The sequence below is a fragment of the Diadema antillarum genome, unplaced genomic scaffold (genome assembly GCF_040938485.1).
Source record: "Diadema antillarum isolate AM-2024a unplaced genomic scaffold, OU_Dant_1.0 scf00000183, whole genome shotgun sequence".
Classification (NCBI taxonomy): Eukaryota; Metazoa; Echinodermata; class Echinoidea; order Diadematoida; family Diadematidae; genus Diadema; species Diadema antillarum.
In genome coordinates, this window is record NW_027271072.1 from 2943408 (window position 1) to 2957449 (window position 14042).

General features: G+C 38.4%; 2 protein-coding genes across 2 annotated transcripts; both read left to right on the forward strand.

Moving 5' to 3' along the window:
* The first annotated feature begins 292 nt into the window (after nt 1–292).
* On the forward strand, nt 293–7460 carry LOC139723264 (protein yippee-like 5). Its single transcript, XM_071634522.1, has 3 exons — nt 293–386; nt 2251–2414; nt 2986–7460. The coding sequence occupies exons 2-3, from the start codon at nt 2274–2276 to the stop codon at nt 3214–3216; spliced, it is 372 nt and encodes a 123-aa protein (XP_071490623.1). The 5' UTR covers nt 293–386; nt 2251–2273; the 3' UTR covers nt 3217–7460.
* A 1795-nt stretch (nt 7461–9255) lies between these two features.
* LOC139723218 (protein yippee-like 5) lies at nt 9256–13789 on the forward strand. The gene is made up of 2 exons (XM_071634478.1): nt 9256–9356; nt 12788–13789. The coding sequence occupies exon 2, from the start codon at nt 12822–12824 to the stop codon at nt 13185–13187; it is 366 nt and encodes a 121-aa protein (XP_071490579.1). The 5' UTR covers nt 9256–9356; nt 12788–12821; the 3' UTR covers nt 13188–13789.
* Nucleotides 13790–14042: the final 253 nt, after the last annotated feature.

The following is a 14042-nucleotide window of genomic DNA, read 5'->3' on the forward strand; positions in this document are numbered from 1 at the left end:
TAAGTGCAGAGTGTTACATTTTACACTACACAATATTCATAATGAGCGCGCTCAGCTGATCCCATTGGGCCCATGGGCCATGCACCACAACTCTCGAGGGAGATCGCTGGGCTGGACGCTGGTCACATGCACATCATGCGCGCGCTCGAGCCTCCACTGTGTTTTTGTTTTGATGGCTCAGCCGTCAGTGCGATAACTCCCCCTCAACTCTGTGCTCTGCAGGTGCTTATGCTGTGCAGTGGTTACGTGTGTTCTCTGAACGACGTGTATCACGTATAAGTACGTGCGAATGCGCTTCAAAGAAAATACGGCAACTTCGGAGCTTCGTGAAATACAGGATCGGGACTGTCTGCAACGTCAGCTTATTAGAAATTCATCTTAATGTGGTATGTTTCCTTTCACATATTGTTACCATGCTGTTTTGCGTATGGATGGCTCTTGTAATCATTTTTAAAGGGGAAATGTGATGTGATTTGTTTTGGAAAGTGTCATACATAAGTTCGACTCCATGACCATGTGCATTTTGTTTTGTTGTCATTGGCCGCCATGATGAATATTAAATGCCCCATGGTGAGACGTTTGGACAAGGAGAAGACACCTACAGACCGCTTTTAAAGTATGATAACCACATGGATTTAGTCTAACAACCCTTCGTTTATTGTGTGATAATAATGACACGAAGCTACACGGCGTATTTTTAGATCTATCCTTGGCACGACGTGTTAAATAGGGTAACCGAGTACACCGAGCGTAGCGTATCATAGGGAATGCAATGCCAAAGCTATGCATGGTGTCTTGGTGAAGTCGCGGACATAATCGAGCAGCGGCATGTAAATGTAAACACACTGCAATAAAACGCCCATCGTTCCCTCCCCCTTTTAATTCCGCCGTAACTGTTAGACTTCTACTTCTTATTACTGTACCTTCTTTGGTACTCGACAGGATTCATCACTAACTACTGAATGTGTGAAGGAGTTCACATTTTTGTAGTCTAAATTTACACTGTAGACATAAAAGTGTATCTCCTGAACAATTTAAGCAACCAACAAGCAAGAATCCAAGGCAATCCAATTGGCAATAGACATGATTTTTAACACCGAGTGCAGCCTTTGCAGGGCTGAACACTATCCAATTTTCTTGACTGGTCCATCCTGACTATGTTGCCGTGTTGGGCCAGTAGATACCCAGTTTTTCCTTTTTCACTGGTTAGAACTTAAAAAATTTACTAGTCGTTTTTTTTTTTTTTTTTTTGACTGGCCCCGACAATTTTACTATGACAACACTCGAAATGCCCACTGCACCGGCCATAGGCAATTTGCCACCAAGCCCCTCCCAATGGTTGGAATGCACCTCTCAAAATCAAATTGTTCACGGCCACAATATTTTGTTACTTGTGCTCCTTTTTTGAGTGGATATTTGCGCCCTCAAAAATAGTGGTCTTGATCCAACTTTGATGAAATTTGAGGCCTGCTATTACAAAATACCGTACTATTTTGACTATATTGACAATGTTTATTTTGTTGTTTGGTAAATGAATTTCATTTGATTTCATTATCATTAATATTACATTAATTTACCTGTCATGTCGGGCCAGTATCAAATTGGGCAATTCCTGAAAAGTTACTGGCCTGACTGACAGTGACTTTAACAGGTCTGGGGGGTACCATTGACCTTGACCCCCTCTCCAGTTCAACAGCCCTCTCACCCTGAAAAACATTTTGTAGCCCCTGGATATTTGTGGAGAGTTGGACTAGCTTTTGTTTAGTTAATAATACTCTTCTTGACAATGATTTTTTTTTTCAACAGACGATTGCATTTAGATCTTGGTCATTAGTAATTGCAAGTACCTTCATGATGGAACTTCTAAAAGAGCTAAAATCAATGAGAAATAGCTCTTTATGTGATATTTCATTCAAGAAATCATGAATTCAGATGTTTTGATACAATAATGGTAGGGTTGCTGAAAAGATGATTTTTTGGTCATTCTAGTTGTGGATCATACTTGATAGCACTGAGCTCATTCTTGTGATAGCACTGACTGGTGTACAGGAAGTATAGAGACCATTTTCTGTGTGATTGGAAATACTGTAAGCACAAACAGGCCTACTGGCATACTGTGAATATGCTGTAGAGCTTGACAGCTTTCCAGTTGGTAAGTTATTCCATGAAAGCCCGACAGGAGATCAAATGACGGAAAGGTACAGTGTACTGTTAAGTGTTATGTCTGTTATTTATTTATTCCCTTTGCAGATTTGACGATCTCTCCAGCCAAGATGGGTCGCGTGTTTCTCGATCATATGGGTGGCACCAGGCTCTATTCTTGCGCAAACTGTGACTCTAATCTCACCAATCGAGCTGAACTCCTGTCCACACGGTTCACCGGGTCAACAGGCAGAGCTTTCCTCTTCAATAAGGTAGCAATTTCGACTGATTTTGAATTTGATATTGCATCAGCAGTAAAGTTTGTTTCTTGATAATAAGTTGCACAGTGAACATTATATACTGGTACACACCAGTTTTTGTGAAGTGAACCTCAGACATACTGTTCAGTAATAAGTGAGTTCAAAGAACATTTTGATAACACTGCATTTGTATATTTCAAACATATGTCAGTTTGAGTTGAATCGTTTTTGTATACTGGAGCACAGATGTCTGAAAGTGACCTGTACTCAGTATTTGCCTTTTACAATTACTCTTAAACCTTGAAATTATTTTTCTCATTGCAGTTATCACTATATATACTTTCTTCAGAAAATTCAGAGTATGTTTATGATAATTCAATATGAAGTACTAAAAATATAATTTGAATAATGACAAGCCACAATGGTATATGTACATGTACGTGTATGTAATGTGTTGTTCTAAACAAACAAAATACAGAGAAATGGAATAGAAATAAGTAGAGGAAAGAGAAAGTTACATGTTTGAGGTTACAATGACCACCATAGCAATGAATGACCTGTGGTGCCTCTTTGCGATGCGCAGGTGGTGAACTTGTCGTACAGCGAGGTGCAGGACCGCATGATGATCACTGGCCGCCACATGGTGCGAGACGTCTTCTGCAAGAACTGCGACACCAAGCTGGGCTGGATGTACGAGTTTGCCACCGAGGACAATCAGCGCTACAAGGAGGGCCGCACCATCCTAGAGAGGGCGCTGATCACGGAACGGGATGGCTTTGAAGAGCCCAACACGAGCGACACAAGCAGCAACTGAAGAGGACGCGAGTGGGGAAAGTGGATTCTAGCTGAGCTATAAATCCAGTGACGTGTGTACTATACAAAAGGAGGATACAATACATAGGTGGAAATCTGAGTGTGAAAAAAAAAGAACAACAAAAGACATGGTTTCACCATGAAACTAGTAGTACTATGGCCTGAACAGATGTTGCCAAAGTACATGTACATCACGAGCAGATAACCAAACTGCAGACTATGTAAACAAATGAAAGTTTGATGGCAACATTGTACTTGGTCTATGTACTTGCCTCAGTAAGAGAAGGCATGGTACTTTTCATGCATATAGGAAGGGACAATGAGGCTGTAAATAGTTTATGGTCTTGCATGGTGGTCGTATACTAGTAAGAGAATATCCCAAAGATGTTATCCTGTAGCAGGTATCAAGTTCATGGTATTGTAGTGAAAGGCCTAAAAAAAAGAGCTGCTTCGGGGGTAAAGATATTGGGTCAGAATTGATGAGATGTGCCGCTGGAAGGTCATCTGCTGAGTGGTTAATAAATAGATACTATTGATACTGGATAAGTGATTGATTATTGTTTAATAGGGGAACATGCAAGTGTGACTAAAAACTACAGGACTGTGATTACTGCAGAGTGTCTTAGATGGAAATGGCATCATGAGTTTGGTTGATATACAGTAACATGTCCTACATGTACAAGAGGAGTGCAAGATAGTGTGATTTTTTTTAATGGCCGAGTGTTCAAATCCCCATACATGTATGTATATCAGAGATGTACACATACCTTTTGACAGAAATCCCTGTCACATATTCCACAGCTCCTGTTAGCAGGCAAATGTTGATAAAATCAGAGAAAAGATAAAAATTTGTGTTTAAGAGACCCTGTCTATATATACTACTTGGACCAGTGTAAAAGAGGGCCTTGTTCCCCTGTTTTGAATAGTTACCATCAGACACTCATGTCCTTATTTAATCATTTTTCCCCCCTTTTTTGTACTACCCTCACATGTTCCAGGTGATTTTTTCTCTCTCTCTTTTTTTTTATGTGGTTGTGAAATAAAAGCTTTTATTGGTGATATTCTGATAATCTTCTAAAACTCTCCTCACCTATGTATTTAATGGATTGAAAAAACGAACAATAACGGCAACAAAAACATAGACCACTGAAAGCTGTGATGGCTGTTTCAGTCTCATTTCATTTACTAGCAAAGATCTGAATTGATCTACATACATGTATATTTACATGTATATTTACATGTATATTGAACTGTAAGGTGATGGTTTCAGGGGCATACTCCTTGAAAGAAAAAAAAAATGAAAGTAAACGAGCTGTAATACCAAGTGATTGCTTGAAGCTGATCTTGAGTTAGAACAGCAAAGTTGAGTTTATGTTCAGTGGACAATACAGTGAAATTGCTATTGATGTTATTGATTCATTAATTCAAATATGATTTGAAATGATTAGAGGAGAGAAGTGAGTGATGAAAAAGGAATGAAAGGAGACTAGAATGTATACTTTATTTTCTTATTTCTCTGTAGATATATATATTTTTTATGGAAAGGATGAAGCATTGTTCCAAGAAAATGACTTCAGGCAAGTAAAAGTTCATTGAGGCATTCAACTTAATTTGCATATTGATCTTACAGGGTTTCACAGTGCAGCCACTAAAAGCTACCAATACTTGAGATATGTAACAATTCATCCTCTGTCTCGAAAATGAAAATAATTATTCATTTCCAAATCCAGTACTTAAAGCTATGACCACATACAGTGAAAAGTGGCTTCTGAACATGGTGGAATAAACACAACCATTTGCACGCACCCAACAGTGTGATTCTCTCTGTACAGTTAATGTTGACAGTTGCACATAAATGTAAACATTCGTTACTTAGATGATGTTAAACATTGTTTAAGACAAGCTCTTCTACTTTTACTCCGTGTACCATGGCATCTACACAATGTATGTACAGTGTACATATGAAATCTTGTAGTCCAGAAGTTGTAATCTATTCAGGAAGTGAGGAAATGTTGCCAATAAGGATATGAAATATACAAAGAAGCCAGTGGATACAAATGAGCGGCACAGCATTGCATGTCCATTGCAGAGAAGTACATATGAGAGTCACCAGTGGTACATGTATATGATTGTACCATGCGGGAAAACTTCAAGCAACTCAATAAATTTCCACACATCCCCATTAACAACCTTCACAAAAATGATGCTTGAGCTTATACAAGAATGCTGGCTTTACACACGAAATATTTTTGTAAATACAATGTACCGTGTATATCATTGGACATGAGCTATGCTGATATTCACACGTCTCATCAATGCAGGGGACGTGTAGATTACATCATTCGAAATACATTGTACATGTAAGTTCTGTCGTGTGGTGACGTCAAAGTTCAAGCATCTTCTGTGTATCATGATTGTGTGCCCTCTACCTGCACATAATTTCGCAAATCGTGTTAAGATGAACTGATTTTGCATTTTCCATAGACACATGACTGAGTATACTCAAGACTAGTCTTCAACGGACTACGGTATTGCTGGTATACATCTGTAGATAAGGAAAATGACTGATGTGCAGAGCCTTTAACAAGACATCATCACATTTTGGCGCAGAGAGTACTGAAAGAGTATTGGTAAACATGATACATAGCCAAACTCTCCTGTGTGAAAGAAGTCGGAAGCGTAAACTGATGACGTACATGTACAATGTACCTGGTATTTTGCTCCGCATGTTAGCTCCCTTCAATCTCACAAGTAGCTAACCAAGAATTTTTCTTCTCTGCAGGAATTCTTACAAAATACATGTACCTTTATATTAATGTGAACATTTTGAGATGTGCCTTATCATTCCCCATGAAATTTGTTAGACATTGTGGAAACTATAGTAACTCCATTTCAGCATAGAATGACTTTTTCACATTTGCATTTGAATTCATCTATTTCTGTGCTAAAGCAAGTATCTTGAAAAAAAGGGGAAACATAAAGAAAAACTCTGAATATTCCCAACTTTATGTTCTGGATTTTCATCATGTAATCAGAATTAATGGCCACACACACTTTTTTGGAGGATGACCCTGCCAAGTGGTTCTTGGGACCAGAATGTAATCCAACTCCAGTCCCACCCCCCCCCCCCCCCCAGTATGTGAACTGATGTACATGTTTTCCAGTTTCAAGCAGCAACGGCAAAAGGCTTACATGTAAATATCCTGTTATAAGTTATGTCTGGCACACACTCTACATTTAACAGCAATATCCCTACTTGGTACATATTTCTTTTGTCCTGCTGTAGTTCAGCAATGTATTCCTTTCTTCCACAGAGTTGGTGATACAGAATGTATTTAACAAACCAATTTTTGCATTGTTGAACACTGCTTGTCAATTTTCTGTAACCACAAAGACCAATAGCTTGGTAAACGGGAGTGATTTTGTATTGAAGCACAAATCTTTTTATTAAAAAAAATGCAGGAGCCATTACTTTTAAATTTTCATCATTTTTTTTTTTCTGATTAGAATTTTATTATTCATTCTAGTCAGTACACACAAAAGCACAAGATTCTTTAAGATACAGAAATTAGCTGATCAAATACAATGTGTATGATGCATGGTACATTTCTGCATGATAATACTGCTTTGTGTTCACTGTTTTTTGAAGCAGCAAAGCTATCTCATTATTAATCAGTGGCACATTCTTGGGTTCACAACATCATGGGGAGTACATGTAGGTCTGCTTTGAGACTTGTACATTGACACAAAATGTGTTTTTGTGTTGTGACCTTCCTAAAATAGGATATGATGCTCATTGATCTGTAAGTGGTTTATTGTGCTCTTTGTCATAAATTATGGTATGTGCCTCCTCGTTACAGCGAATGTGTATTTTGGAAAGGATGAAAATGTGTTGGTTTATTGGGATGAACAAAAATGGCATGATGCACCGCTGGTGTGAAGCAGTGCAGACATACATTGTACAGGGTTATGCTATAAAGAGAAGCCACACTGTTTTTGTGTGCATGTTGACGACATGTTGACAATAAAACCATATTTATCGTAATAATAAGGACATCAGTGCGTAAGGTTGAATTTGTGTTCCCTTTCACATGCTCACACTTGTGATGTAGGGAGTGGGAGGTGGCCACAGCCCCACTTGGTTACCTGTAACGTGTGATTGCGATGTTGTTTGTCTATCAACGAATGTAAAATGAGCTTGTACATACCATTTCTCTTGACCTTTGCTTCAGAAATAAACATAACTTGCAGCAGTAATGTTACTTGTTAAGTTGGAAGTTGTTGTCAGTAGTTTTGTTTTCTTTGTCTTGGTTTGTGTGTGTGTATGTGTGTATCATGTGTATCTGCGTACACAATGTATGTCAGTTTAATACTGAAAGAGAAAGATGGACAGACAGAAAGATTGACAGATTCCACTATTTTACTTTTGTGACACATCTTTAAAAGTGGATTGCATAAGATTTGACTGACTAGATGTGAGAGTTTTGTGATGAGAGCAAATAATGTTTGATTGCATTACAAACAGTGTGTGTCTTTTGCAAATCATTTCATAATACATGTATGTTATGAAACTTGTACTTCATAAAGAAAAATGTTGAGATAAAGTACTTCAGTGACTATTGAATGAAGCACTGTATGCAAATAACCAGACAATAATGATATTCATCATTCTTATCATACATGGTACAGTTTCACTTTAACCTTTTGTGTATGTTGATGCCAAATAAAGGGAATGCACTCTGGGAGTCCATTATTCCATTGTAGAATCAGAGATAGTTTAACATTTTGATGGAGATAAGATTTTTGAAAAAGTGACCATTATGAGGATTGGTACACCATCTCTTATGGCACTATTAAAAAATATATATATATTTTTTCACTGTGACAATTTGAGCATATTACATATCCTTGGTTTAATATTATCTATTTTATCGTTGAATGAAACATTGTCTTTTTGTATTCTTTTGCAAATTACTGCACAATATTTGCCAGTACATGCATATCAAAAAGAAAAAAAAAAAGGGGGGGGGGTCATTTTTCGGACAAAGGAAAAAGGCACTCTTTTAACCTATTGTCTGTAAAACACATGATGAGTTCTAGTTCAGTAAAGATCGTAGGAATGTGACAAAGACAACTATACTGGATATGGTAGTGGGGATTGAATGACATTTTAATCTATGAAACTATCTTATTTTTCAGAGAATAGTATAATTCTTCATCTTTAGGTTTAATGTATGTTGGATCCAGTTCCCAAAAGCTATGAATTCATTGCTACCAAGCTGTTCATAATATTCTTGAATACCTGTGTGAGTTTGACCATGTGTTTGTTTCAGTGATGTCACTGAGAATAATTTCTTGGATATCATGACCCTTAAATGGTGCTTAAATTTTATTCTTAACAAATTTTGAGAGGAAAATATTATGTAGGGCTACTGATATCAAATTAATGTGTGAAAAAACCCTTCTTTTTTCTTTTGTTTCCATATTCCATTAAAAAAAAAAGTTTTCATATAATGTAAAATACAGTTATCAAGTATTTGACTGGAGTGATAAAAAAAGATACTGCATATGACTTCTGGCAATCAGAATTATTAGGCAAGCAGAGTTTGAAAAATAGAATTGAATACATTGATTTTTCATTCTTACAAAACAGCCATTTGCTCTGTTTGTACTACTAATAAACCGTATCAACTGTTATACATTGTGCAGCCATTTATTTTGTGTTATCTGCAAGTTCAGATTACCTAGATAGATGCGGCAGAGGCATATAGTGAGGCATACACATGTGGTTGTTCTGAGAAAAGAAAGGCAACAAAAATAATTAGTGGACTGTACTATATAATAGAGAAGAAGAAAAGAAAAATAGTGGGAGTCGTGTAGTATACAGTAGTACACCAGAATTTAAAGGCTTTTGTGTGCATGTCAATTAGCCATTTAAACGCGCGCTATCATGCTGCTATTGGCGCGCCAATGCACGTGGTATTGTTATTAGTCGAGCAATGATGACGTCAGACTTTGTTTTCTATGCGGAAGAGCTCCTTCGGCCAGAGGACGGGAAATTCCGTGGACACAGATAATCACGAAAACAGAGACGAAAGCTAAACAAATTCCTTGCTTTGATCTGGCGTAGACATCGATAGGGTGAGTATGATATACTTCTCTACATGGTTAGGAAAAATATGTTTTCTGTTTATGGAGATTAAGGGTGTATTTAACGTGGCAACTTTTACGGGGTACAAAATTTGAGAGAGACCATCGGAAATAGTGCATAGCTGTACACTCGCTTCGCCCGCACTCTAATGCACACGGCACTAGCTAGCTGCGGACTGAGCTGAAGCAGCTGATCGCTCGACCTCCCAACTCCGTAATCGTGTCAACCCGGCGCATTTCCATAGTTGCCTACACGTACCACCTCGCTTTTAACAAAGGACAGGCATGATCGATATGATGAAAGACGTTTTTCCTACCGCAACCTATAATACACCCAACAGTATAGTGAATCCTCAAATGTTCTGTCGAGTTATATATCATATACTAGTAGACTGAAACCTGTAGGCCTCTGGCTCTGTTAGTGTTAAATCTTGTAATTTCCAATGAGGCAATTTGCCATCGTTAGAATGTATATAAATATATATATATATATATATATATATATATATATATATATATATATAATTAATATGCTGATTGCATGCTGAACATGTTGAATTTTGTGTCTCCAACAGCAACACCCAGTCTCAAACCATATGAAACATTTTTCTTTTTTTAAATTGTGTTTGCATCAAATTATTGAACTTATCACAAGCAGAATGTAACACTATCCTGTGTATACACCGAAAGACTTGATTAGATTCTTCTTCTACTTCTGCCTTCTTTCTTTCTTTCTTAGAAATTCTTTTTTAACTTGCTCAAGAGAAGACTGTTTATCATATAGTTTTGGTTGAGATCTAACTTCAGGTTTCTAACATTTTTGGGTGAGATAATGAGAAACCTCTTATGAAATTTGAAAGAGCATGTAATTCTAAGAGGAATTCAACGTTTATTTGATGAAAATTGTTTTGAAACGGCTGAGATACACAAAATAGAGCAATCCTAATAAAAGGCAGGGATGCCAGGTTAAAAAAAAAACTTATGAGTGAGATTTTCATGACTCAACGTCTCGGCGCTCGCACGTGCGCACGAGCGAGGGTGTGGGAGGGGTTAGTAGGGAGCTTTTTTAATTTTTAGCTATTAATGGTGCGATCAGGTGCATACTTAAGTGACTATTTTTTACTTATTTTGAAAGACAAAAGGGAAGTATACCTTGAATTGCAACTATTCCTTTAATCCTTTGAGCTGTGCTCATTATTAATAGGCCCAAGTTGCAGATGCACCCAATGCGTGAGAAAAATGGGTGCCATGCGTGAGATCGTGAGACAGACCCTAAATGCTTGAGTCTCACGCAGAATGCGTAAGACTTGGTAGCTCTGAAAGGGTGGGACCCACTTTTATTATGATCACTTTATTTTACTTTGTTTTTGGATGTCTCAGCCATTCCAAAACCGATTTTCATCTAATAAACTTTGAATTCGTCTTATTAGAATATAATGCTCTGAACTATTTCATAAGTGGTTTCTTGGTATCTCACAAAAAGTTAAAAGCCTAATCCTTGCCTCCACCAATACTGTACCATCCTTTCAACACCAAACATTATCGGGAATATAAATTGAAATACTGTAGGTCTATATGAAAGAGCCAAAAAAGATTATCACCTTCTGAGGTGGTTGTTTCTTGCATGAATAATTAAAAGTTAAAAGATGGGAAATCCTGGGGTTTACATCACTTTATGTTTATATTTATGTTAAGGGCATATTTAGCATCATAAACTGATTAGATTTGCTAAATAGTCCTCTGGTTTACTCTTTGCAACATTATTATATGGTCATCCCTTTATGACAATCTAATTATCCTGAAAGAGACTCTCAACTCAATTTCTTAAATTTATGCAGCCTCTTTATATACAAAACTAGACATAACCCAATTTTAGCATTTGCTCCATCTGGTTTGTGCTGTCCATTTCTGTCACTAGATATAGCTTTCCTCATGCTATTCTGTTGGAAATTGCAGAGAACTCACAAGTTGTATTTCAAGCACAGCATTCTATAGCAGCAGTAAAGAAGAATTAAGGAAGAAATTGACCAAGATGCTGGTGATATTGGTATACTGTAATTGCTAGCATTTGTGTAAATGGTTGCGTTGAAAAAAAGAATCAACAGAACTAGTTAAAATTATCTTATATCATTCTTACACCATGTTAACAAGTACATAGCACATGGGCATGAACACTGTATGCAGGCAGACATACAGAAATACACACATAGTACAATTCCAACAGCAATATTAAGTGTTTAAGACATACTCTTGTAAATGTAACTGAGTAAACATGTCAGATCAGAGGTGCACCTGTTTCATTCTCATACACCCACTCTTAAGAAGCAACAGTACCCTGTAAGGACTTTAACTTGGCACCATTGTACCCTGAAAGAAGGTAATTGATCGGTACACTTGTATGATCCTTAATGCAGATTAAAGGGACTGGTTAGTTCCGAACAAAACCAGGGGGACATCAATAGTCATTGTTTTCTACAGAGCTTATTCAGACTGGTGGTGGTAGCAGCAGCAGTGTATTTAGTTGTGTTTGTGTCTGTGTGTGTAGGGGGTTGGGGGTGGGGATTGAAACAAAAGCAAGCTTTGAGTTCAAGAGTCAACCCTCTTTACCCTACTGTCAATGCCAATCAATATTCTGTACCACCAGAAGCAGAGACTCCAACCCTAAGCACCTTCTGATCTGGAGATTCTTCCGCCTGAAACCCCTCGCAAACGGGAGACTCCAACTTGATGTGCGCGAAGGGCATATCATGAGCACAAAGTTCCTTGTGCCATGGCCGGGGTCCAGGGTCCACTTGGGCCCTGGAAGCTCTAATAATTAGGGTTCTTGATGCTCTTTCGTGCTATCTAAGGCTAATTTTTCAACATACGAAGACAAAAAGTAAGAAATCATTTCAAACGGGAGACACAGAGCCAGGGCGGGAGAAATTAGATCTCCAGTGGGAGAACGGGAAATTTGGCAAAAGTGGGCTTTCGGCGGGAGATCTCCCGTTGAAAGTGGGAGAGTTGGAGTCTCTGCAGAAGCACATAAGTGTCATCTTTACAGGGTTGTTACATTTTTTCTCATTGGTATATGTAGTTTTGCTAATACTGGCTGTGGTTTCGTGGAGGCAGTGTATCTATGAAATGCAATTGAAGATACATGTGCTCCCTCAGATCATGTAGGACCTATGCAACAGCTTATAATGACAATATAAACCAATCTGACATGAATACTGGATGGAATCCATGCTCCTTTTTTATTTTTATTTTTTAAAGAAATTCAGTTTATTCATAGGTAGATCTTAATTGGTGTTTAGTTTTGCCTATTGGTTTTCCCAGAGTTTTTGTATATATTCTAACATTATAACATTCTTTCATATTCTGTTTTTCTGTGGAGAACAAGTTGGATGATATCAAGTAGAAATCCTTCCTCTTTTTCACAGAAATCCTGGGCTCAGCTTTAGACATTGCTGCACCATGGGTCGAGTCTTTTTGGAGCACATCGGGGGCACGCGCCTCTTCTCCTGTGCCAACTGCGACACCGTGCTGACCAACCGGGCGGAGCTCATGTCCACGCGGTTCACAGGGTCGACGGGCCGGGCGTACCTCTTCAAGCGGGTGGTCAACCTCTCCTTCAGCGAGGTCCAGGACCGAATCATGCTGACGGGAAGGCACATGGTGCGGGACGTCTTCTGCAAGAACTGTGACTCCAAGCTGGGCTGGATCTATGAGTTCGCCACCGAGGAGTCGCAAAGATACAAGGAGGGCAAAGTGATTCTAGAGAGGGCGCTGATCACGGAGAGTGAGGGCATGGAAGAACATGTGGTTGTCGGAGATATTTGATGCTATCCTCAAGGCTTTTTTTTGGTAAACTGTGACTTTTTTAAAAATGCCAGATTTGGTCTTTTAGCTAGATAATGTGATATGATATTTATATACCATTGTAAATAGGAACATTCTCTTACTGCATATACTCGTAGTTAGTGTCATTGCATTGACAATTATTGTATTAAAAGAGTGAATGCAGGGAATATGTGAACTGCAAGAGCAACGTGTGAGGTTTATGTAGTTGTCTTTGTTGAAAGACTCGGAAAAATACGGTTTAGCAAGCAGCAGCTGGAGCACTATACAACTTGAGTATGGATTTATAATGTCCACGCACAAATATTTGTTTCACGTCTGTGTATAGTGCAATAAGTACATGAATGTACAAAGTGGCAGAAAAGAGAAATATGCACCCAGAGGCTGCAAGCCCAAACATAAATTGATGATAGGCACTGAAAACAGCGTGTCTGTAACAGGTTAGAACTGTGAAAATCTGACTGGTTTTTAGTATGGATGCATTTGCACTGAGCAGTGATGGAAAGCTCATGTACAGCGATGCGTTCCTATTGCAACAGGCAAAAATTCAAGCTCAGGGCTAGCTCAGGTGATGGTTCATTACGATGAAGTGTACATGACATAAACGTACAATTGTATATGCAAAATATCTGGAATTTCACCATTTTTTCTGGGGGGGGGGGCAGGTTGTTGGTGTTGGATTACACAAACCATCTGGATGACATACCTTGATTAAGAAGACGACACCAGCTGCAGAGGTATTGGTTTTCTCTGGCATGAGCTTTAGGGCAGGGATGTATTTGAAGGAAGGAAGGAAGGAAGGAAGGAAGGAAGGAAGGAAGGAAGGAGGGAGGGAAG